The sequence below is a fragment of the Bos mutus genome, chromosome 19 (genome assembly GCF_027580195.1).
Source record: "Bos mutus isolate GX-2022 chromosome 19, NWIPB_WYAK_1.1, whole genome shotgun sequence".
Classification (NCBI taxonomy): domain Eukaryota; kingdom Metazoa; phylum Chordata; class Mammalia; order Artiodactyla; family Bovidae; genus Bos; species Bos mutus.
The window spans coordinates 460076-484087 of record NC_091635.1 but is presented as its reverse complement, the minus strand read 5'-3'; the positions used below and the strand labels follow the sequence as shown (position 1 = coordinate 484087).

The window sequence follows — 24012 nt, the reverse complement described above, 5'->3', positions numbered from 1 at the left end:
GTTTCTGCTAGTGATGCTCAGCAGAGGAGCGCAGGTGCTGGGGCGGGCGGGGAGAGGGGGGCCGCCGGATCCGGTTCCTGCCATTGCTGGTTACAGTGAAGGCAGGACGTCGGCCGGCACTAACCGGAGAGTGACCAGGACACGGTGCAAAATGGGGGGCCGAGTGCACTCTGCGGTGGTTCTCAGCCTGCAGTTTGCACCCCGGTGGGGGAGCCTGAGCCCTCTGGGTGGGACACTAACAAACCAGGGAGTGCGGGCCCCTCGGAGCTGCTCAGCTGAGTCTCCGGAGATTCACCTGCAGTCAAGGTGGGAATCACTGTCTCTGTCACTCAGTCTGATTTATTAAGTATCTGCTGTACCCTAGGTGGGCTTCACAGGTGGCACTAGTGGTAAAGAACCCGCCTGCCAACGCAGGAGACTTAAGAGACACCGGTTTGATCCCTGGGTTGGGAAGATCCCCTGGAGGACGGCATGGAACCCACTCCAGTATTCCTGCCTAGAGAAGCCCATGGACAGAGGAGCCTGGTGGGCTGCAGTCAGTGGGGTCACACAGAGTTGGACAGGACAGAGGCGCCTTGGCATGCACACCGGTACCCTAGGCACAGTGCTGCCTCCAGAGATGGAAAATCGCTAAGTGGCAGGCCCCGCCCCAGCTCCCCCAGGCCTGTAGGCACGAGGCAGAGCGAAGCGGTTTCATGCGGAGGGACGCTGATGGCGCCTGCTTCCTTGCAGGGACCTGAAGTTAGACAACGTCATGCTGGACTCGGAAGGACACATTAAGATCGCGGACTTCGGGATGTGCAAGGAGCACATGATGGATGGCGTCACGACCAGGACCTTCTGCGGGACCCCCGACTACATCGCCCCAGAGGTAGGCCCCTCACTGCCGTGAAGCACGACCACTTGTTGGGTGTGGATGGGATCCAGCATCACCCGTCAGTGTGTGCGGAGCAAATACAGAAACACAAAGCACGAGAGCCCCGTGCACACGCAAGGACACGTCCTGCTTCACGGAACTTTTGTTTCTGTTACGCGTATGTGTGAGGTGGGTGTGTGGTAAAATGCATTTCTTACAGTCACAGGCAAAGGAGTGTAAGAACCACCATGGGGTGGAGAAGGAGGGACCTTGCTTGGAGGGGCTCCGTGTGGAAACACAGGCTCAGGGGTGGTTCCAATGATGGGATTTTAGCAAAATCAGAGTGATTTAATGTTTTGCTTTGTTTTTTATTGAAGTATAGTTGATTTATAATTTTGTGTTAGTTTCAGGTGTACAACAAAGTGATTCAGTTATTATAAGAATATATTCATGTTGTTTTCCATTGTGGGTTATTATAAGACACTGAATGTGGCTCCCTGTGCTGTACAGTAGGTCCTTGCTGATTATCTGTTGTGTATAGAATGGTGTGTATCCATTAATCCTGAGCTTCTAATTCGTCCCTGCCCCCCTTTCCCTTTTGGTGACCACCAGTTTGTTGTCTGTGTCAGAAAACCAGAGTGATTAGCCCACCAGACACCATGCTGTTTTATAGGTAGTACTTGGTTCTCCAAAGGTGACCCCGTGTTAAAGAACCCGCCTGCCTATGCAGGAGATGCAGGTTCCATCCCTGGGTCAGAAGATCTCCTGGAGAAGGGAATGGCAACCCACTCCAGTATTCTTGCCTGGAGAATCCCATGGACAGAGGAGCCTGGCGAGCTGCAGCCCATGGGGTCGCACAGAGTCAGACACGACTGAGCGACTAAACAGCAGCAAGTGCCCTCAGCAGCACCCGGGTGTGGGTCCTGGAGTCTCGGCCGGGACGAGCACACCCACGAGGCCCGGCAGAGCAGCTGCAGGACTGTGTGTTGCTGGCAGGGGCCGTGCTGCTCTGGCTTTGTTATTACACACGTGGAACGGTTTTCTTCCTATATTATGAAGCTTCCTGCATGCCAGTGACTGGGTGGGTTACCACCCTGGGTCGCTGTGTAGCCCACTTTCTGCCCTGTGGACGGCACAGTCCCTTCCCCACTGAGCTCCGGCACGGGGCAGGTGATAAATTCCAAGTTAGGCCAACCTTCAGCTCTTTGTAGAGCTCTCATGTTAGCTGTTGGTGACGTTGTGGTATTTATTCAACATGCTGCCTTACATATTTATTTTTGAGGCAGTAGCGAGGGCAAGACATGAGCTTGGAGATCTGACCAATGTGAGCGCCAGTCCAGACTTTATTATTTATAGGCTATGGGAGCTCAAGCAAGTGACCTAACCGCTCCGAGCCTCTGTTTCTGCAGTGGCAAGTCAGGGACAATATTGTGTTCCCTGCAGAGCTGCTCTGAGAACTACAGGCGCCTGGTACAGTGTCTGTACCCGGAACCCTCTGTCACAGCCATTATTCCCAAACGGAAGCCAACTTTTATTCCTTTGTCAAGGCTTTTTTTTTGTTTTTTTTGGCTTGTTATATTCCTAGTTAGAAACATAGGCTTAGAATATTTACCTAAAAACTTAAATTCTGAATTACATGTCCAATTATTCTCTTGATCCTTAATCTGCCTAACCTCTTTACCTGCAAAGAACCACACTTTAGTTTCTCCAGGTATATCGTGAGTTTAAATATTTTTCAAATATGAAGGATAAAGAAATGGTACAGAAAAAATACGCCCTCTGGATGCAGTATTTATTCTGGAGGCTTCTCCTGGCTGACATGGATTAAACAGGCTGTTATTGTGAGCTGTGCCAGCTCCAAGTACCACCCACCAGATGCTGCCAAAGCTTGATGGCAGGGAACGGCAGCAGTTTGAGGAATCAAGGTGGCTTTGAGCTTCCTCTCCATCAAGACCAGGTCTCTGCTGATCAAACAAACAGCTTCTCATGTTCGGTAATGCCTCGGCCATCTGATATCACCAGGGATGAGAGCATTCCACTTAAATGAAATTTCCCAAATAATTGAAGTTTGTTGCCTTTTTCCCCAAGGTTCCTCGTTGTATTAATTTCATATAGCTGCTATTATCACTACCAGCTTAGAGGATTACAGCAGTACAAATCTATTCTCTTATAGCTCTGGAGGTCAGGAGTCAAAATTCAGTCTCATTGGGTTACTGTGGAATTGCTGACAGGGTGACCGTCCCTGCAGCAGCTCCAGGGTGACTGTCTCCTTTTCTAGCCTCTGGAGCTGGTCCTCAGCTTGTGGTTCCCTCCTCCACCGTCTATGCTGACAGCATCACATCTCAGAATCTCTGTCTCTTCCAGCCCCAGCCCTCCAGCCTCCCTCTCATCGGGACCGTTGGGGTTGCATGGGCTTCACCCAGATACTCCAGAGTCATCTTCCCATCTCAGAATCTATAACTTATCCACAGCTGCAAAATTTCGTTTACTAAGTGGAAGTAGCATGTTTACAGATTCTGGGGGTAAGGATCTCTGAGGGAAGGGAGTGTGGTTCAGCCCACTGCCTCTCACTAAATGATACCTCCTTCCCCCGCCCGAGTGTACCGCTAACGTATCGCGGTGACGCTGAGCTTCTGTAAGCCTGTGCTCTTCGGTGTGTATGTTTTTTTAGTGCTGTGCAGCGTGACCACGTGTCAGCTGACGTCTCCAGCACCCTGTCCAGGTACAGATCGGCTGGCCGCCACAGCAGCTCCCCTGTCGTCCTTTCATAACCACACCCACCCACTTCCTGCACCCCACCCATCCCTGACCCCTGGCAACCACTCTTCTCTCTTCTGTTGCATAATATTGTCATTTCAAGAATATTATAGGATGCAGTCATACAGTATCATCTTTTCGGATTGGCTTTTTCCTCTAAGCACCTTCTAGAACCACAGTCATTATTTTGGAACACTGCTTGTACCACTTGGTCAAGTTACTTAAACACCCGAGGCTTTAGTCTTCACCTGTGAAGGGGCGTGATAATGTCCACCTCATGAGGTTGTCTGTAACTGGAAAGTTGTTGCTCCTGGCATTGATTTTCTTCACTTAACTCACATTGGATTGTAAGCCTCCTGCTGTCTTCCTGCTCACTTACTTGGGACAGTATAGACTAGGTTGACTTGGAAAAGACACTTTTGAACTGAGCTTGATTGCCATTTAAGAGATCGCACCTGTATGGTGCTGGCCATGTCATGCTCAGAACTTGAGGATGTGCTGTCAGAAGGAGGGATGCTAGGAACATCCCTCAGAGAGAGGGATGCTGGGAATATCCTTCTGATATATTCCCAGGAATTCTGGGAGTATCCATCAAAGAGAGAGAAGCTGGGAACATCCATCGGAGAGAGGAATTCTGGGAATGTGACATCAGAGAGAGGAATTCTGGGAACATAACATCAGAGAGAGGGATGCTGGGAACATCCTTGAGAGAAGGGAATTCTGGGAATACTTTCAGTGGGAGGGATGCTTGTAACAAGGTGTCAGAGAGGGACTCTGGGAACATGATTTAAGAGATACAGGCTGGGAACACCCATTGAAGAAAAGGATGCTGGCAACAAGCTGTCAGAGAGGGATTTGTGGAAAACTAACTCGGGGCCCTTACTACACCCAGGATCACATGTCTGGCCCCAGATTCCCTCAGGTCCTGTCACCCTTCATTCCTCTCCTTGTTCCCACTGTGGAAGCGACGATAAAGGGGCGCCCACCATTTCTCCAGTGTCCCCTGTGTGCTGGGCCCTTCTTTCTTCTCCTCGTGACAAACCCCAAAGAGAAACAGAACCACAGGCCCGTATTTCAGACAAGGTGACTGAGGTGGTAAATGATGGTCTGAGGTGACATTACTACAAACTCCGGAGTCCAGCTGCTGCCCCTGGCTCCGGCCATCTCCACCATGGGAAACCGCTCGAACCCGGGCCGTTTGCACATCCAGAGAGCATCCTGCAGGCCTGCTGTGGGCCTTCCCCAGGAAGTGCTCCCCACTTGCGGTGGAAGAGGTGACACAGATGGAACCGGATCTACACCCAGTTTCCACCTGACTCTCTTTGAGGAGTAAGCCGCACTCCTTGGGCAGCTCTGTCAGGAATGACTGCCTGTTGTTGTGCCTTTTGCCAGCATTTTCTTTCTGTGTGTCCAGGAATTGGAATATTTTGCTCAAGGAATCAGTGCAGGGTATAGAAAAGACCATCTAGGTTCATAGTCTGTGAATTGCTCAGAGGTGAAAATAATCCTGTCCTCTGTGTAAACCTTCCTGTCAGGCAAAGGCCACGTGATTATCTTAGGTGGCATTTTCCTTAACAGGCAAAGCGGAGGCTTAAATGTTTGTGACTGTTTGTTCAGAAGCCTTGAAATGGTTTTTGTAACATCTCCTGAACCAGTGAAGATGAGCAGAGGCAGAAAGTGTCACTAACACACGTTTGCAGCCGAGATGGACACCCACGAAAGGGGCCCACATCAGCAACTAGCTCCTGAAGCTGATGTTACTGCGACTCTCTGCTCTGCCATAGAAGGACCCTTCGAGGTCAGCTAGAGAGTCCCCCGAGGCTTCATCTGGACCTCATCCCCCACCTGAAATTCAGCTATCCTGGCCGGCGAGATCCAGTCAGAGTCAGGGGCCTGCCGGCGCCGACTGGACCCGAGCCCCGTCGGCTCTGGCCTGGGCAAGAGCCAGGCAGCGTCTGCGGGCCCCGGCTGCAGTGGGGGTGAAGCCTCTGGAAGGTGCACAGCGCAGAACCCTTCCTCACAGCCTGGTCGGGCAGGGACATGTAGCCCCACCTCAGAGGGCGTCACCCACGACGCAGGGACCCTCTTCTCCGGACCAAGCCCTGGGAACACAGCTTCTGCCTGTCACACTTGAAACACGACTTGGGGGAGGCAGTAGTGGGGTTTGGAGCCGAGATACTGAGCACAAAGCCTGTGTGTCCTCTGCACGAACTGCATCTCCAGAGAGAGGAGGAAACGCCCCGAGGGAAAGAGCCACTAGGTGATATGGACCACGTCTTCTGGAATGTCTGAGGGGCTCAGTCACGACCAGACCCTTTCGTCTCTAAGGCAGTGAGTCAGGATGGTGCCCAGCTGCAGACCCGGGCAGACCCCCGTCCCCCGCCAGAAGCCAGGCTGAGCCTGCAGCTCGGAGCCCCTCCCCTCGGGCATTCTCCCCGCTACGGCCCCGTGGGGGCGGGGCTGCCCGAGGGTCTGACGCGGAAGCCGTTCCAAGTGGGCCGCTGCCGCCTGGAGAGCTCAGAGCCGCGGAGGAGCCCGTGTTCTCCTGGGCACGACAGAGGGGCCTGCAGCCCGGGTCACTCCTGGGAGGAGAGGCTTGCAGGCAAGCCCACCCCACCCCCCTTCCCCGGCCCGCCAGCTGCCCAGAAGCGCATGTGCACGCCCGTCCGCTGGCGACAGGGGCCGGATGGATTCCCTCCTGGGGCCTGGACTCTCCTTTCAGCCCTGCACTGCCCGAGAGCTGCCGGAAGTCTCCGTTTTTATTTAAAGTACGTCTGATTCTCCTTTCCCTTCCTCCACCTGGGCCGGCCTTCCCCTCCTGAAGCCTTGGCTCAGATGTCACCTGTGGGAGGTCCTTTCCTGGCCACCCTGGTCCAGGTGGCAAACCTCCTGCCTCGCCACCACCCCCGCATCCCTGGTCCCTTTGGTGGCACAGGTCACCCTCTGATGGACCATATCACGTGCTCCCATATTTACTTATTTCTTTGTCTCCGACTGAGCTCCATGCGGCAGGACCCTTGGCTGCTGTCCAATGAGGAGTCCCTACCCCTACCTGGGAGTCTGGAGCTGCCGTGGCCAGCAGGAGGGTGTGGGGTGATCACGGGAACAGAGTAGGGACGGTGGCCTCGCGGCTCCCCTCATCCATGACTGGGGACCCCCGAGGGTCTGAAGGTGGACGGGAAGTCAGCCCAGGAACCCAGATGACCCAAGAGGCCAGAATACCCTCCTCCCTGGAGATGCCTCCTGGTCTCTGGGAAAAAGTCGTAGAGTGAGGGAGTGAAAACAAGAGCATCTGAAAGGCAAATGAACAAGGACCTCGTTTGGTGCGCGCAGGCGGGCAGCCAGGCAGTAAATTAGCGCCTGCCAGACGGAAGAAACGGGAGAAGAGATAGAAGCCAGTGAGGGGTGCAAGGCTCCTCTGAGGTCGGGCTTGTGAGCGCAGACCCCACACCAACCAGGGCGCACGGCCTCGGAGAAAGCCCTTGATTAAGAAAGAGAAGGATAAACCGGAAGGCGCTTCTTCCCATCAAAGGCCGATTTCCCTCCGTGTCATCACGGTCCAGCGACTCCAGCCTCACCGGAGACGATGAACCACCTGCCTGCCTCCCGAGGAGAGGCTGAAGAGCCTGGGCCAGGCGCTTTGGAAGGGAGGGGGTCTTCCTTAAACTGCACGGCTTGTCTCAGATCTTTAGAGGAGTGATGTTGCTTGTATTACCTCATCCTTTGTCTCATAGTTTTCCTGGCATCAGAGCTGAATGGGTTTACCAGTTCTCTGGAGCCTTGGGCCCCTCCTGTGATGTTGTCCCTGAGAGAGTTCAGCCCGTTCGTCCCTCCCGTCTCCCTCCCCTCCCCCACGCTCCCCCCTCCCCTCCCACGCTCCCCCTTCTCTCTTCCTGCCCTCCTCTCCCCCTCCCTCTCCTCTCTCCCCTCACTCCCCTCTCCCTCGGCCTCCCCTACCCCGCCCATGCTCCCTCCCCCTCTCTTTCTCCTGGTCTCCCCCAGAGAAGACCAGCTCCTTGTGCATCAGCCATCCCTGGATGGATGACCTGCTGAGTGGAGACGCATTGACCTCCTTGCTGCTACTGCTGCTGCTGCTAAGTCACTTCAGTCGTGTCCGACTCTGTGCGACCCCAGAGACGGCAGCCCACCAGGCTCCCCCGTCCCTGGGATTCTCCAGGCAAGAGCACTGGAGTGGGTGCCGTTTCTCCGTTGACCTTGACGTCGGTCTAATCTGCAGACTCGGTGCCGTTGGCCCTGTTTTCCAGATGATGAACCAGAGGGGCAGAGGTCTGTTTATTTCCCCGGGGCCTCAAGTCCTCTGCTGGCCGAACTGGGCTCTGCACTGGGGCTCCTCAGTCCCCCCACAGCGGCTGCGGTCCCAGCCGGAGGCCACCCGGGGATGGACACCTTCCCCCGTCCAGACCTGGCTGTGTCCTCCGAGCAGGATGCACCGACGCATCGTGACTCTGGAATTCTGTGGCTGCGCTCGTTGGCCCTTCCATTGAAGATGTGTTTAAATCTTTTAAAAATGGGGCCAAGATTACTGAATTCCTTTTCACCTTTTACGTGGCAAAACTGCCCTGGGCTGTGGGGAGGAGCAGGCAGGCATCTGGGCAGAGATGGCGTGCAGTGTTCCCGCTGTGGGGCCTGGACTGCACTCCTGAACCCGTCCCCTCATTCGTTCTGACGACAGTCCTGGGGGTGAGAGGCACAGTGCCTGTTCTGCAGACAAGGAAAAGGAGAGCTGCACTGTGGGGGCTTGCAGACCACAGGCGGCCGGGCAGGCTCCAGGGTGCCCGCCCCGAAGGGCTGGCCTGTGGCACTCACACCTCAGTGTACCCTTGCTCTGAGGGCACCACACACGTCTGTGAAGACTCACTGGACTGTGAGACTCTGAAAAAGCCTCTATCTGGCTGATAAAGGTCTTACAGGCACATAATGTGTTCCTCATGCCTACTGTGTTTTGTCGCTGCACGAGTGATCGTCTTGTTCAGACGTGCCGGGAGCATTGTGAACCGCTCCGTGCTCGGCAGAGGAGGCCTGAGACAATGGGGGTTGGGGGCCAACGGGAGCACCGAGCAGGGAGTTGGGCCCCCTACCTGCTGCCCCGGGGGAGACCAGTGACCAGGCCACGGTGGCCGAGCTCTAGAGCCCCTCGTGAGGCCAGAGGCTGACGGCCACGCGTTGATTCTGGATTGATTCAGCTTGGCTGTCTCGTAGCCCTACGCAGACAGGATGTCTCCGAGAAGGGAAGAGTTCTGTTTGATTTTGTGACTTTTTCTTTATCGTCGTTGAGTCAACTCTGGCTATAGCTCTGCTCTTTTAAAAACTCAGGGTGACGTCTGTAAAGTGGGAATCGTCACAGTGCCGTTTCAAAGCTCCACTTCGAGGACTAGGTTTTGCCCATAATAAGCTTGGGCTTCATATAGTTGTGTCTCTTATTTGACGGTTGTTTCAATGATCTGCTGCTGTGTAACCACCCCAAGACTTAAGGGCTTAAAACTACAACTGAGTTAGCACTGGGATTCTTCGAGTCAGGACTCAGCAGGGACGTGCCAGCCGGCGCAGCCCGCTGGGCTCTGGAGGGTCCAGGGGGCCCTGGGCTCTGGCTCTTGGCTACGGCCCCCCGGGTCCACCTCTGTGTGGTCTGCCCTGCGTGAGATTTCTCCTCCTTCAGTGGCTTATTCAGAGCTTCAGACGACCTCACTGAGGCTCCTTAAGCTGCACCTAGAACTTAGTTGCTGTGCCATGCCCACCACATTCTCGAGGTCAGAGCATGTTCACAGGCAGCTCTGTATCCAGGGGAGGCACGTAAGTGCTAGATCCTGGTAGAGGTGAGGCCTGTCCCCGCACAGAGGCCGTCCAGGATCATGGAGGGAGTCCCCTGTACTTCTGGCCTTGAGCTCCGTGTTGGAGAACCCTCAGCACACTCCCTGAAGGGGCAGGTCTCAAAGGCGCCCAGGACCCAGGCAGGAGGGCCCCACTCTGGTTACCCACCTGGGATCAGCAAGTGTTTTCTGCTAAGCGCTAGAGAGAAAATGTTTTGGGTTTTGCCTTCATCTAAATTTTAGATTTCGCCAATTTGAGCAACTGTTCCTGCCAAAAGGCTCAAAGACTGATCATCTTTTTAACATTTTTCCATTTGCATTTAAACAATTTAAAACCATGCTCGGCTCCCAGGCTGCACACGGAGGGCTCGCTGGATGTGGGCTGCGTGCAGGCCAAGGTAGACGTCCCCTCCCTTACAGCGCCCTCTTCGGCCTCCTCAGTTGGAGTCCCTCCCTACAGCTCTGGGGTCCACAGGGCCAGAGGGACCCGCCACCCGCTCTGAGAATCCCTTCCAGGGTGGAGCCCTGGGTCTCCCCCACCCCCTGCATGTCCCTACTTAGGAGCTCGCCAGGCCCTGGCCGCCCCCGTGGATACAGGAGATGCGTCCGGTGCAAGGTGGCTTGATTAAAACTCAGCCTCTGTTACTGTATCATATTCTTAGTGCATCTCGCTGTGAGAAGGTTCTTGAAAATTTCGTGTTGGGAGAAGAGAAAGAATCTGAAGCTGTCCCGTTCTTTTGATGCAACAGGAAACGTGAAAGTTAGTTTGGCATGGGGCTAAAGAGGCTGTGGGGCCCAGGGCAACTGGGATGGTGTTTCTCCAGCCCTGGTTGTTCCACAGTCAGCTTCCTGCCTTATCCCTTGACGAGTAAATGTTACAGAGGAGCTGGAGAGAGATTGGCCAAAGTACGAGCTTAGAGCTTTACCAGAGAGCCTTGAAATGGGGGTGCTTTCTCCCTGGGTAACTGTGTGCTTGGCGCCTCATCCGAGGACCGCTGACGGCCCGCTAGAGCACACTCCAGAGCCAGACGCACCAGGTGTGTGGGCGCGGGGTCTTCCCACCAGATCAGAAGTCTGGCGGTTTATTCAGAATTTTACGTGTGCCTCCTTCAGAATCAGCACAGCCCCTGTGGAAGACAGTTTGCAGTTTCTTACAAAGCTAAACAGTCTTCACCGTACGGTCCTGCCTTCTTGCGCCTAAGTGTTTACCCAGACGAACTGAGAACGTGTGTCTGCCAAAAGCCTGCACACGCGTGTTTACAGCAGCTTTAGTCGTACTGACCAAACCCTGGGTGCTGGCGAGACGCCCTCCCGCAGGTGAGCGAGGAAATAAATTGCGACACGTCTGGACGGTGGAACATTATTCAACACTAAAGAGAGGAGCTCTCGAGGCCTGAAAAACCTGGGAGAGCCTCATACGACCAAGTGAAAGAAGCCAGCCCGAAAACGCTGCTCACTGTGTGCGCTCAGCTCTCGGCGTCTGGAAGAGGCAAAACTAGGAAGACCGTGAAAAAGATGAGTCATTGCCGTGGTCCGGGGAGGGGGGACAGGGCACAGAGGGGTCTGAGGACGCGGAGACTCTCGAGTACGGTAATGGCACACGTCATGGTACATTTTCAAAAACCCGTAGGACGCGCAGGCCAAGAGCGAGCCCTGATGTAAACCTGGGTTCAGGGGATGACGAGGTGCGGCTGCAGGTCCGTCGGCTCTAACAAAGGAGCACCGTGGTCCAGACGTCCCGGGTTCAAGTCCCAGCTTTGCGCCTGACTGGCTGTTCAGCCTGAGGCTGAACTAAGCTACTTAACCTATCTGTACCTCCTTCTTCATCTTTGAAATGGGCTGCTCCTACTGCCGGCGTCTCATGAGGGCTCCATGTGCCGACAGAGAGGAGACCCCGGCCCTTGGTCAAATTCCTGATGGTTGCTGCTCTCAACTGCATCTGAAGCCGCACACGCTGCCCCCGATTCCATGAAGGCCCGTCTGCTTCGGGCAGGTTGTGCGGCCCCAGCCCAGGACGCTGGGGGCGGGGGTGGTCCTGGAGCGACATCCTTCCAGCTGCCACCAGCCTGTGGCCTCCTAAGAGGCCAGGGCTGCCCCCTGCCCCTGCCCCTTCCTCGCACGTCCTGAGCCCAGGCTGGCAGAAAGCCGTTCATATTCTGCTTACAAGACAGGCAACATCCCGACACCCCCGAACACGTGGCTTGAGGGGCTATAGTAACAGTCACAATGACAGACAGCCGTGGAGCTGGTGTCCGGGCCCCAGGGCCGCCTCTGCCTCCTGTGTGCCGCTGGGAGGCTGCCGGCTCCAGCCTTCCTGCGAGCCTGCCTTTCCTGTCGTGAGTTTCCTGCGACGGGAACATATCGCCAGGGCAGTCCCTCACTGGGGTCTGCAGGGCACCAGGCATCTCCCGGGCTGGGCTGTGCTCCCAGTGCCAGAGGCCCTGCACCCGTCCCCTTGGGGACAGACCCAAGACAGCCTCCCGTCCACGCCGTGGTCCCTGAGCAACGGCCTCAGCCCAGAGCTGGCTTCCTGGGTGGGTGGGAGCATGGCACCGGACTGGACGGTGGGAGCTGGTAGGACTCAGTCTGGGCCAGCCCCGCCAGGAGGAATAAAATGCAAGCCAGAACTGCCTTCAAGTAGCCATGTGTCTGAAAAAAGAGGGGAAGTTAGTTCTAATGTATCTTATTGAACCCAGCATATCCAAAGTGAACGATTCTCCATGGGCTAGTCTGCATTTGGGGGTTTTGCACCCAGAGCGCATCTCCGTTTGCACAGCTGCTTCTCAGAGGCTCAGAGCCGCGCATGGCCGCGGCTGTTCAGGGGGCAGTGCGGGTCTCCTGGCTCACAGGGCTGGGAACCGGTGCCCTAGGCCTGTGCTTCTGGGTGCTCGGCTGTTTCGTGGGCTCCTTCTCTAGCCGGTTCCCCTTTGCAGAGAGGTAGAGATGTTTTTAATAGCAGCTCACTGGGGGCAAAGTCTGCTTCTTGCTAAACGAGGGTGTGTGGCGCTGAGGTCACCACCTCCCTGGCAGCTCAGATCTTAGAGCCGTCTCATCCCATCCAGGGCGAAGCCGGGGTGATCAACTCTCAGGGTCCCCAGGAGGAAATGCTCCCGCTAACCCCTAAGGCCATCCTGTTACTAACACCCGCAGGTGCTGTGGGGTTCAGAGCAGCCTCGGGCGCTCCGAGCAGGGCTGGCTGGCCGGCACCAGGGGCTGACCAAGGCCGTCGCCTCGGAGGACGCAGCAGGGTTCTCAGCACCAGTCAGGAGACCTTAACTCTGTGGATGTGGACCGCAAGGAGCAAGTCAATACAAGAGTCAGAACAAACAGCACTGAAAGCTTCAGGTGGCCTTTAGGGTGTGTGGATCATTCTGGCCAGAGTCAGAGTTCCACACCCTGGACTTCTGACAATTCCCCGAACTTGGGGGCACCTTCCAGGCCCCGGAGCAGGCAGGCCTGGGTGGTGAGAGGCTCGGATGTGTGTGGAAGTGGAGTCCGAGGTAAAGCTGGTTCCCTACCCAGGCCACACTTCGGCCTTGTGGGTCACACAGCAGCACAGCCTGTGTTCAAAATAAACAAAAACCAAAATAGATAAACAGCAGTTTTCCTATACAGCTCAGAGAGCTATATTCAACATTCTATAATAACCTAAATGGAAAGGAATTTAAAAAAACGTAGATATACACGTGTGTGTGTGTGTGTGTGTGTGTGTGTGTGTGTGCGCGCGCGCGCGCGCATGTGTGGTCTCCCCTGGTGGCTCAGATGGTTAAAAACCCGCCATTTGATATCTGGGCCAGGAAGATCCCCGGAGCAGGGCATGGCAACCCACTCCAGTATTCTTGCCTGGAGAATCCCATGGACCGAGGAACCTGGTGCGCTACAGTCCGTGGGGTCACAAAAGAGTCAGACATGACTGAAGTGACTTAGCACAAATGCACGCATATATATGTAACAGAATCACTTTGCTGTATACCTGGAGCTAACACAATATTGTAAATCAACTACCCTTCTATTACAAATTCTTTAAAAAAAAAAAAACACTAAAACACTGATTAATGAGAACAGATTGCAGGGCCTCGCTTTAATATAGTTACAAGAGCAAATTTTACTCAAGGGCTTTTGAAATATAGTTACGACAACTGGAATGATGATTTTGAATCTCGTTAAACTAATCCTCAGAGCCCTTTGATTCATATTTTATTAATCCCAGTGCGAGTGGTTCCATGTATTTGAAAGCCATAAATTGTAGTTTTAAAACAAATATGTCAATGTTCAGAGCACCACTCATTATCTGTTTGGTTTCAGGCATCTCGCTTCTATCCCCTAAAATCTGAGCCAGCAGTCGTTGCTGGCTCCCTGGGCACACAGTGGGCAGTGTGTCTCACACACTGGGAGCCGGGCAAGTGAGCCCCCCTCTCCCAGCCAGGATCTGTGGTTCCTCTACTCGCCCAGGTCAGGCCATCGGGGACTGGTAGGACTCCAGCATTTCATGTCATTAGGGAATAAACTAGGGACACATTTTGGTAGGGTTTTTTGTGCTTTTCATGTTTGTACTTTCTGAGTTTTCAGAGAAGAACAGTCTTCAAGAGAAACTAAGGCTTCTCTGCAGGTCCCTCTGGCTCTCCTTGTCTTGCTGAGGAAACGAGCTCTGAAGCTACCGCATCCGAACATGCGCCCCCTATTCCCACCCACACGGAGCCAGGAACATGTCCTCCTCACGCCCCAGCGAGAAATAGTAACTATTTAAAGGAATAGGGTGGGCCGATACGCAGGAAGTTAGCTGATGTCCCAGGACATTTGCTTAGACATAGGGGAAACATAGCCTAGGGCACCCCAGAGTCCACTGGAACACCGCAGAGTCCACTGGGACACCCCAGAGTCCTCTAGGGCACCCTGGAGTCCACTAGAGCATCCCAGAATCCTCTAGGGCACCCTGGAGTCCTCTAGGGCATCCCAGGGTCCTCTAGGGCACCCCGGAGTCCTCTAGGGCAACCCCAGAGTGCTCTAGGGCATCCCAGGGTCCTCTAGGGCACCCCCAAGTCCTCTAGGGCAACCCCGGAGTGCTCTAGGGCATCCCAGGGTCCTCTAGGGCACCCCGGAGTCCTCTAGGGCACCCTGGAGTCCTCTAGGGCATCCCAGGGTCCTCTAGGGCACCCCGGAGTCCTCTAGGGCACCCTGGAGTCCTCTAGGGCAACCCCGGAGTGCTCTAGGGCATTCCAGGGTCCTCTAGGACACCCCGTGGTCCTCTAGGGCACCCCGGAGTCCTCTAGGGCATCCCAGGGTCCTCTAGGGCACCCCGGAGTCCTCTAGGGCATCCCAGGGTCCTCTAGGGCAACCCCGGAGTGCTCTAGGGCATCCCAGGGTCCTCTAGGGTCTAGGGCACCCTGGAGTCCTCTAGGACATCCCAGGGTCCTCTAGGGCACCCCGGAGTCCTCTAGGGCATCCCAGGGTCCTCTAGGGCACCCCGGAGTCCTCTAGGGCATTCCAGGGTCCTCTAGGACACCCCGTGGTCCTCTAGGGCACCCCGGAGTCCTCTAGGGCATCCCAGGGTCCTCTAGGGCACCCCGAGTCCTCTAGGGCACCCTGGAGTCCTCTAGGGCATCCCAGGGTCCTCTAGGGCACCCCGTGCTCTAGGGCACCCTGGGAGTCTAGGGCAACCCAGGGTGCTCTAGGACACCCCGTGGTCCTCTAGGGCACCCTGGAGTCCTCTAGGGCAACCCCGGAGTCCTCTAGGGCACCCCAGGGTCCTCTAGGGCACCCCAGGGTCCTCTAGGGCACCCTGGAGTCCTCTAGGGCACCCCAGAGTCCTCTAGGGCACCTCAGGGTCCTCTAGGGCACCCCAGGGTCCTCTAGGGCATCCCAGGGTCCTCTAGGGCACCCCGGAGTCCTCTAGGGCATCCCAGGGTCCTCTAGGGCACCCCAGAATCCTCTAGGGCATCCCAGAATCCTCTAGGGCATCCCAGGGTCCTCTAGGGCACCCCAGAATCCTCTAGGGCATCCCAGGGTCCCCTAGGGCACCCCAGAATCCTCTAGGGCATCCCAGAATCCTGTAGGGCACCCCAGAATCCTCTAGGGGATCCCAGGGTCCCCTAGGGCACCCCAGAATCCTCTAGGGCATCCCAGAATCCTGTAGGGCACCCCGGAATCCTCTAGGGCACCCCAGGGTCCTCTAGGGCACCCCGAGTCCAGTTTGTCTGCAGAGCTGCAGGTGTTCGTGCTGAGCACCTGTTGGAACCCTCCACCCAAGTCCTGGGGCGTGACCACGGTCAGCAACGTGTGTGCTTAGGCCTGCAGCCTACCTGCGAGGCAGCGTCTTAGAAATCCGAGTCAGTACTACCCCCTTTCCCAGGGTGGGGCAGGGGGCCTAGAGCCGCCTGCACGTCCAAGAGTCTCCAGCGGGTAGAGGGGCGGGCAGGGGACAAGGTCTCCGGGCCCATCACCAGCTGCAACCAGTCGTTTCATTTTACTCAAGTATCTAACCCAAATCTAAGAGGTCACGTGTCATGTTGCACCCACAGACACATCTCTGAGGCACATGGCCGTGCACACACTCACTTCTAACTGAAGGACACTTTGTAACTAACCCTCAGACCTTGTAGGCCAGGGAACAATGTTAGCAACAGTCCTCTAACATCATCCAACCTCAAGACTGTATTTTAGTTTTACTAACTTTTTTTTACAGTTGGTTTGAATCAAGATTCAGACAAGGTCCAGCTCGTACATTTGATTATATTTTGCGTCTCTCTTCAAGACACTTCGAAATGTCAGTCCTTCTGCAGGTGCCCTCAGGCCTGTTGTGCAGCACAAGGAAACTGGAATTCCTCTTTATCCTTCTCCTCCTCCTCGTCACCATCTTTATTATTTTCAGCAAAGTTCTGTGACACAGTTAGTCTCCAGGTGGGTTCGGAAGAAGAGTCCAACGGGTCCAGAGCTCTCGTGGGGCAAAAGGATCCCTTCAAACCCAACGGCAAGCATTGTCGCCACCTTGTGTGGAGAACAGAGTGTAAATGCCTGCACGCTTGCCTTCCCTGTTCGCTCACCAAATGCAGTTGATGTGTTTGCCTTCTCACAGATAATCGCCTATCAGCCGTACGGGAAGTCCGTGGACTGGTGGGCCTACGGCGTCCTGTTGTACGAGATGTTGGCTGGGCAGGTGAGTTTCGCGTGTTTCACGCTCGTGTGAGGCCGCGTGGCGTGACGGCTGCAGGTCTGTTGGGCCAAGGTCATGGGATGCGGCCGATTCCAGTCGGACTTCCCTGATCCTGGCCAGAGCGGGAGAAATGGTGCCAAGCTCATCTTCTGATCGTAAAAACCCAATTCGCGGGGTGCAGACAGGGCAGCTTTCTCGTCACCCACTGAAGCCCCTGCACGGTGAGAACAGCAGCCGCCTGCTGCGCTTCCGTGTCTCAGCCAGGGCCGGGGTGAGGTGCACAGCTTGGTTCTCCAGAAACCACCAGCTGCTGCATGTGCGGAGACAGAGTCGTTGTCAAAGGAAGATGTTAGTTAGGCCTGAAGAGGTGTTTCAATAGCTTCTCCGTCTGCCCTTATCTCTCCCTGGGCAATTCATTGTAATTTTCATAGAAGTCAGCGAGGCTGAACCTCCAGTTGAGAAAAGGAAGACTAGGCTCCTCTTGGCCCGTGACCCAGGTCAGATCACCAAGGGCACCGCTGCCCAAGTCCCTCTTTCTAAGGTGTGGCTTCCTGTCCATGTCACTAGGCTCAGGACACGAGCCGCCATTGGCAGACGACCCCCGCAAGCCGCAAGTGGGTTAGCAGCAACAGGGGCAGGTCCGTCTCAGGGTCTTGGGGCAGGCCTGTGGGCAGGGAGCTGAGCCCGCAGTCGTCCACGGACCACGCTACTCCCGGCTGTGGCTCCACCGTCTAGGGCCTCGGGTTCCACTGCTGCATCCTCCTTACTCAACTGGCTGGTGGAGAGAGGGGGACAGAGTGTTGAGGGGCCAGCCTGGAGCCCACATGCATCTCTCCTGCCTGCACTGTGCCAGCCACAGGCCCCCAAGAGCCAGAGGGCTGGCAGAGGGCTGGCCACGAGCTCGGCGTGGGGCTGCGGGGCTGGGGAGCCCCAGGCACGTCTCAGCCGTTTCTACCCATGATTCTGTCCCGGGCAGCTTCCGATGACCTCTCAGCCCTCCAGGGGCTTCCCTGGTGGCTCAGCTGATAAAGAATCCACCTGCAATGTGGGAGACCTGGGTTTGATCCCTGGGTTGGGAAGATCCCCTGGAGAAGGGAAAGGCTTCCCACCCAGTAGTCTGGCCTGGAGAATTCCATGGACTCTATAGTCCACGGGGTCACAAAGAGTCAGACACGACTGAGCGACTTTCTCTTTCCTGTCAGCCTCCGAGTGTGCTGAGGAGCTTGCCCTCCGTAGCTAAGAGCCCCAAAGAAGTCTCTGAATCTTTGTTCTTGGGAAAGAGTCACCCTTTCTGACAAGTCACTTCCATCAATTCACTTAGTATCCATTCAATGCGGATGTATTAAATGTGCCTGGTGAAGGTTCTGAGAAGCACACAGACCTGACCTTCAGGAAGCCTGCAATCTAGAGAGACCGTAGATGAGGAGCGTTTGCCGCTTGGCATCGGCAGGGACTGGTTCCCGGACCCCGACCGCCGGGTCCCTGGTGGGGACTGGCTCCCGGACCCCACAGACCACTGGGTTCCTGGGGGGGACTAGTTCACGGACCCCACAGACAGCCAGGTTCCTGGGGGGGACTGGCTCCCGCTGGGTCCCTGGGAGGCGCGAGTCCCGGTGTAGACCGTGCGGTGTCTGCGCAGGCCGCGCGTGTCCTTCCGTGTTACTCAGTACACCCGACACGGTGCAAGTGCTACATGCGTGGTTGTGAATACCGTATCAATGGTCTGTGTTTGCTGAAAACCTAAAGCAGCTGTAAGTGCTACGTATGTAGCTGTAAATACAGGATCAATGCTCTGTGTTTGCCAGTGTGGCAATTTCAGGTTTTCCTTTTCCTGTATTCGTTTATTTTTGGCCATCCTGCCTGGCTTGTGGGATATTAGTGTCCCAGCAGGGATCAAACCCGGGTGCTGGTGGTGAAAGCACCACGTCATAACCACTGGATGGCCAGAGAATCCTGAGTTTTGCTTTTTAAAATGTTTTGGACTTTTGTTTCACTTTCGATCTGCGGTTGGTTGACTGTAATAGCAATAAACTCAGAAGAGATTAAGAACAGGTTAATGGGTTAATTATAATTTATTTGCAAATTGTTACAAGCATTACTCAAAAGCATTTTCCCTAAAGATTTTTGGGGTTGCCCAGGGCAAGATAATTAAAGGGACAGAGGAAAAAATGGAAAACACACTCAACCACCAACCTAATTAAAAGTAATCAGCCTGCGAGTGTGCAGCCCGCGTGTGCAAGGAGCCAGCTGTTCCCTGGCGCTGAGCGGCATCTGCGGGCCCGAGGGGTGAGCCTCTCAGCCTAAGTCGCCCCCTCCCCCTCTTTTCCGCACCAGCCTCCGTTCGACGGCGAGGACGAGGACGAGCTGTTCCAGTCCATCATGGAGCACAACGTCTCGTACCCCAAGTCCTTGTCCAAGGAGGCCGTGTCCATCTGCAAAGGGGTGAGTCACAGGCCGGAGATGCCTCCTGGCACGTCTCAGAGGCATCCTGGGGGGCCACGTGCCCACGCCCCCAGGTTTCAGGTGGCGCCTTTTTTGTGACAGCGTGTGCTTTTGTGAACCATGAGTCTTGGGTTCAGAGCATTTTGGTCCAGGCAGCAAGCAGGCATGTGATGCTGGCCTGCAACACCTCGAGCACACACCAGGTGCAGCGACTGTGCCTTTAACAAGCTTGTTATTTGGCTGTGCCGGGTCTTAGTTGCGGCCTAGGGGCTCTCGATCTGGGGATCTGGGCGCAGAGCAGCCAGAGGGCGCCCACCCACCCCAGCGTTGTTCCGGTGGATCTGTTTGCTCCTGTCTTTTTTCCGTTGTACTGATCGTAGCGCGTGTTTCAGGCCTCAGTGTGCTGGTCTGACCGTCGCACGGTGTGAAAGGGCTCCCGCAGCCGACGCCGCTCAGCCGTCACCTCGCATCACCTTTTTTACTTTGGTGAGAGCGCTCCGGCTCGGCTGTCCGCGGGGATCGGTACACAGTCCGGGACTGCAAGGCAGCCCCCGTGTTGCCCTGTCCCACGCGAGAGCCTCTTTCTCCCCCACCTCTAGCTGATGACCAAGCACCCCGGGAAGCGGCTGGGCTGCGGGCCCGAGGGCGAGCGGGACGTGCGGGAGCATGCCTTCTTCCGGAGGATCGACTGGGAGAAGCTGGAGAACCGCGAGATCCAGCCACCCTTCAAGCCCAAAGTGGTGAGTTGGTGCCCGGCCCTTCTTCCTGGGGTCCCGGGGCTTGCTTCTGGAGGGAGGCGGCTGGTGACCCCCCGGCCTCTGCAGTTCCCAGTGGGCCTCAGTCGTGTGGCCCCCATGCCCTCAGTAGGCAGCAGAGCTGCCCCCATGCGATGTGAGAACCAGGGCAGGACCTCCTGTCTTGGCCTCACAGGACCCCTTGGGTGCATGCAGCTCTCCTGGCCTGGCCTCGGCCGACAGGGCCCCAAAGCATAAGGAGGCCTCAGCCGCCCACCGGCGGGCCTGGGGACGGTCCGCACCCTGGCCAGGCCCCTGCCCCAAGGACTGTGTCCGCCCATCTCCAGCATGGTGCCTTGGCTTCCATTCTTACTGTATGACCTCCCCTCGGCCCTGTTCCTTGTTCGTTTACAAATTCGTCCGTTTAACCCTCACAACAACCCAGCGAGGTGGCGATCATGGTCCCCAGTTTACAGTCCAGAACACTGAGGCACAGAGAGGCTGACTCACTTGCTCGAGGACACACAGCTGCTAGGTGGTGGAACCAGGACGCGGCTCCGGTGTTCTGGCCCCAGGATCTTTCCCCGTTGCACATGGCTGCATCTTCACACCCCATCTCAGCTGGGAGAGGGGCTCCCAGAGCGCCGGGGAGCAGCCCTGCTCACAGGCGGCATCAGGAGCGTCCACGGGGCTGGTTCAGCCCGAATCTGTCTTCTCCGACAGGGGCCGCCTGAGCCTGCACAGGGACCCTCCCGGGGCGCTAAGGTAGCCCCTGGGGGGCTTGTGGCTTTCTCAGAGCAGCAGCTTTCTCATCCAATCTGCTTATGTGTCCTCTCCTCCAAGAATAAAACTGCTGCTGGTGAGCCCACGGATTTTATTTTTCCAAGATATTTTTAGCACACACTAAAGAAAAGCTGAAATTAATCGGGTCAGTTGACTTCCTCCTGAGTCATCATTTCAAGTAGGGCCCTCGTGTCTCTGCCACCCAGCTTCTCTGTAGCCGGTCCGGCTCTGAGTCAGGAAGCTCCCGTGGGAGCAGATCCGCCTCCAGGTTGCAGAACCTGGCGTAGGAGGACGTTGGATAAAGACAGTGATGAGGGGTGCTGCAGGCGGGCTCAGTGGAGTATTCTGTCAGGGATTTTCTCTCTCCCCTTTCACATCTATGTAGGCTTCTTAAGTTAAATACGAGAGGAATTCAACAGTACACAACCTAGACGGCATATTCAAAAGCAGAGACGTTACTTTGCCAACAAAGGTCCGTCTAGTCAAAGCTATGGTTTTTCCAGTTATCATGTATGGATGTGAGAGTGGGAACACAGAGAAAGCTGAGCACCGAAGAATTGATGCTTTTGGACTGAGGTGTTGGAGAAGACTCTTGAGAGTCCACTGGACTGCAAGGATATCCAACAAGTCCATCCTAAAGGAAATCAGCCCTGAATATTCATTGGAAGGACTGAGGCTGAAGCTGAAACTCCAATACTTTGGCCACCTGATGCGAAGAACTGACTCACTGGAAAAGACCCTGATGCTGGGAAAGATTGAAGGCAGGAGGAGAAGGAGGTGACAGAGGATGAGATGGTTGGATGGCATCACCGACTCAATGGACATGAGTTTGAGTGAACTCCGGGAGTTGCTGATTGACAGGGAGGCCTGGTGGGCTGCAGTCCATGGGGTCGAAAAGAGTCGGACACGACTGAGCGACTGAACTGACCGGTACAACAGTATCCTGTGCATGCATCCTAAGTTGCTGCAGTCGTGTCCGACTCTTTGCAACCCCATGGACTGCAGCCCGCCAGGCTCCTCTGTCCATGGGATTCTCCAGGCAAGAACACTAGAGTGGGTTGCCATGCCCTCCTCCAGGGGATCCTCCCGACCCAGGGACTGAGCCGCCTCACTTGCGTCTCCCGCATTGGTGGGCACGTTCTTCACCACCGGTGCCGCCTGGGAAACCAAGGGTAGCGTCCCACTCACAGCGTGGTTTCTGAGCAGCAGCAGCGTAGAGACACGGGCTGACCCTGCTTGCGTGTTGAGCAAAGTGCAATTACTTGTCAGTCACACTCCAGAAAGAGAGGACATGCAGCCAAGTCAACCAGAATATCCATCTTCTTCTTCTCTCTGTTCTCACTTCATCTTCAGAAGAAATCATTTCTTGGCACAGCCTCCCACTCGTGGCTATGGTGGCCCCGAACTCAGACGTGGGGGGAAACATGAGGTCCTTGCTCTGGCAGCCTAGAAGGCAGGTCGCTCCCCAGGCCCACAGAACTCCCCAGAAGGGAGTTAGGCAGTTGAGCCATGATCAGTTCAGTTCAGTTCAGTCACTCAGTCGTGTCCAACTCTTTGCAACCCCATGAATCGCAGCACACCAGGCCTCCCTGTCCATCACCAACTCCTGCAGTTCACCCAGACTCACGTCTATCGACTCAGCAATGCCATCCAGCCATCTCATCCTTTGTCGTCCCCTTCTCCTCCTGCCCCCAATCCCTCCCAGCATCAGAGTCTTTTCCAATGAGTCAACTCTTTGCATGAGGTGGCCAAAGTTCTGCAGTTTCAGCTTTAGCATCATTCCTTCCAAAGAAATCCCAGGGCTGATCTCCTTCAGAATGGACTGGTTGGATCTCCTTCAAGAGTCTTCTCCAACACCACAGTTCAAAAGCATCAATTCTTCAGCACTCAGCCTTCTTCATAGTCCAACTCTCACATCCATACATGACCACAGGAAAAACCATAGCCTTGACTAGATGGACCTTTGTTGGCAAAGTAATGTCTCTGCTTTTGAATATGCTATCTAGGTTGGTCATAACTTTCCTTCCAAGGAGTAAGGGTCTTTTAATTTCATGGCTGCAGTCACCATCTGCAGTGATTTTGGAGCCCCCCAAAATAAAGTCTGACACTTTTTCCACTGTTTCCCCATCTATTTCCCATGAAGTGATGGGACCAGGTGCCATGATCTTCATTTTCCGAATGTTGAGCTTTAAGCCAACTTTTTCACTCTCCACTTTCACTTTCATCAAGAGGCTTTTGAGTTCCTCTTCACTTTCTGCCATAAGGGTGGTGTCATCTGCATATCTGAGGTTGTTGATATTTCTCCCGGCAATCTTGATTCCAGCTTGTGTTTCTTCCAGTCCAGCGTTCCTCATGATTTATTCTGCAAAGAAGTTAAATAAGCAGGGTGACAATATACAGCCTTGATGTACTCCTTTTCCTATTTGGAACCAGTCTATTGTTCCATGTCCAGTTCTATCTGTTGCTTCCTGACCTGCATACAGATTTCTCAAGAGGCAGATCAGGTGGTCTGGTATTCCCATCTCTTTCAGAATTTTCCACAGTTTATTGTGATCCACACAGTCAAAGGCTTTGGCATAGTCAGTACAGCAGAAATAGATGTTTTTCTGGAACTCTCTTGCTTTTTCCATGATCCAGCGGATGTTGGCAATTTGATCTCTGGTTCCTCTGCCTTTTCTAAAACCAGCTTGAACATCAGAAAGTTCACGGTTCACATATTGCTGAAGCCTGGCTTGGAGAATTTTGAGCATTATTTTACTAGCGTGTGAGATGAGTACAATTGTGTGGTAGTTTGAGCATTCTTTGGCATTGCCTTTCTTTGGGATTGGGATGAAAACTGACCTTTTCCAGTCCTGTGGCCACTGCTAAGTTTTCCAAATTTGCTGGCATATTGAGTGTAGCACTTTCACAGCATCATCTTTCAGGATTTGAAATAGCTCCACTGGAATTCTATCACCTCCACTAGCTTTGTTTGTCGTGATGCTTTCTATGGCCCACTTGACTTCACATTCCAGGATGTCTGGCTCTAGGTCAGTGATCACACCATCATGATTATCTGGGTCATGAAGATCTTTTTTGTACAGTTCTTCTGTGTATTCTTGCCATCTCTTCTTAATATCTTCTGCTTCTGTTAGGTCCATAACATTTCTGTCCTTTATCGAGCCCATCTTTGCATGTCATGTTCCCTTGGTATCTCTAATTTTCTTGAAGAGATCTCTAGTCTTTCCCATTCTGTTGTTTTCCTCTATTTCTTTGCATTGATTGCTAAAGAAGGCTTTCTTGTCTCGTCTTGCTATTCTTTGGAACTCTGCATTCAGATGCTTATATCTTTCCTTTTCTCCTTTGCTTTTCACTTCTCTTCTTTTCACAGCTATTTGTAAGACCTCCCCAGACAGCCATTTTGCTTTTTTGCATTTCTTTTCCATGGGGATGGTCTTGATCCCTGTCTCCTGTACAGTGTCA

The 24012-nt window shown here is 54.7% G+C and overlaps 1 protein-coding gene across 3 annotated transcripts in view; it reads left to right on the top strand.

Annotated features, from left to right (window-relative positions):
• PRKCA (protein kinase C alpha) overlaps nt 1–24012 on the top strand; it is a 301207-nt gene that overhangs the window by 262580 nt on the left and 14615 nt on the right. For 2 of the 3 annotated variants that reach the window (XM_070388918.1, XM_070388920.1), the window contains exons 13-16: nt 733–871; nt 16514–16594; nt 18926–19033; nt 19633–19773. In XM_070388918.1, coding sequence (XP_070245019.1) covers nt 733–871; nt 16514–16594; nt 18926–19033; nt 19633–19773 — 469 coding nt within the window. Of the gene's footprint in view, nt 1–732; nt 872–16513; nt 16595–18925; nt 19034–19632; nt 19774–20212; nt 20360–24012 lie in introns of those variants that run through there. The other variant, XM_070388921.1, reaches the window with a different exon arrangement.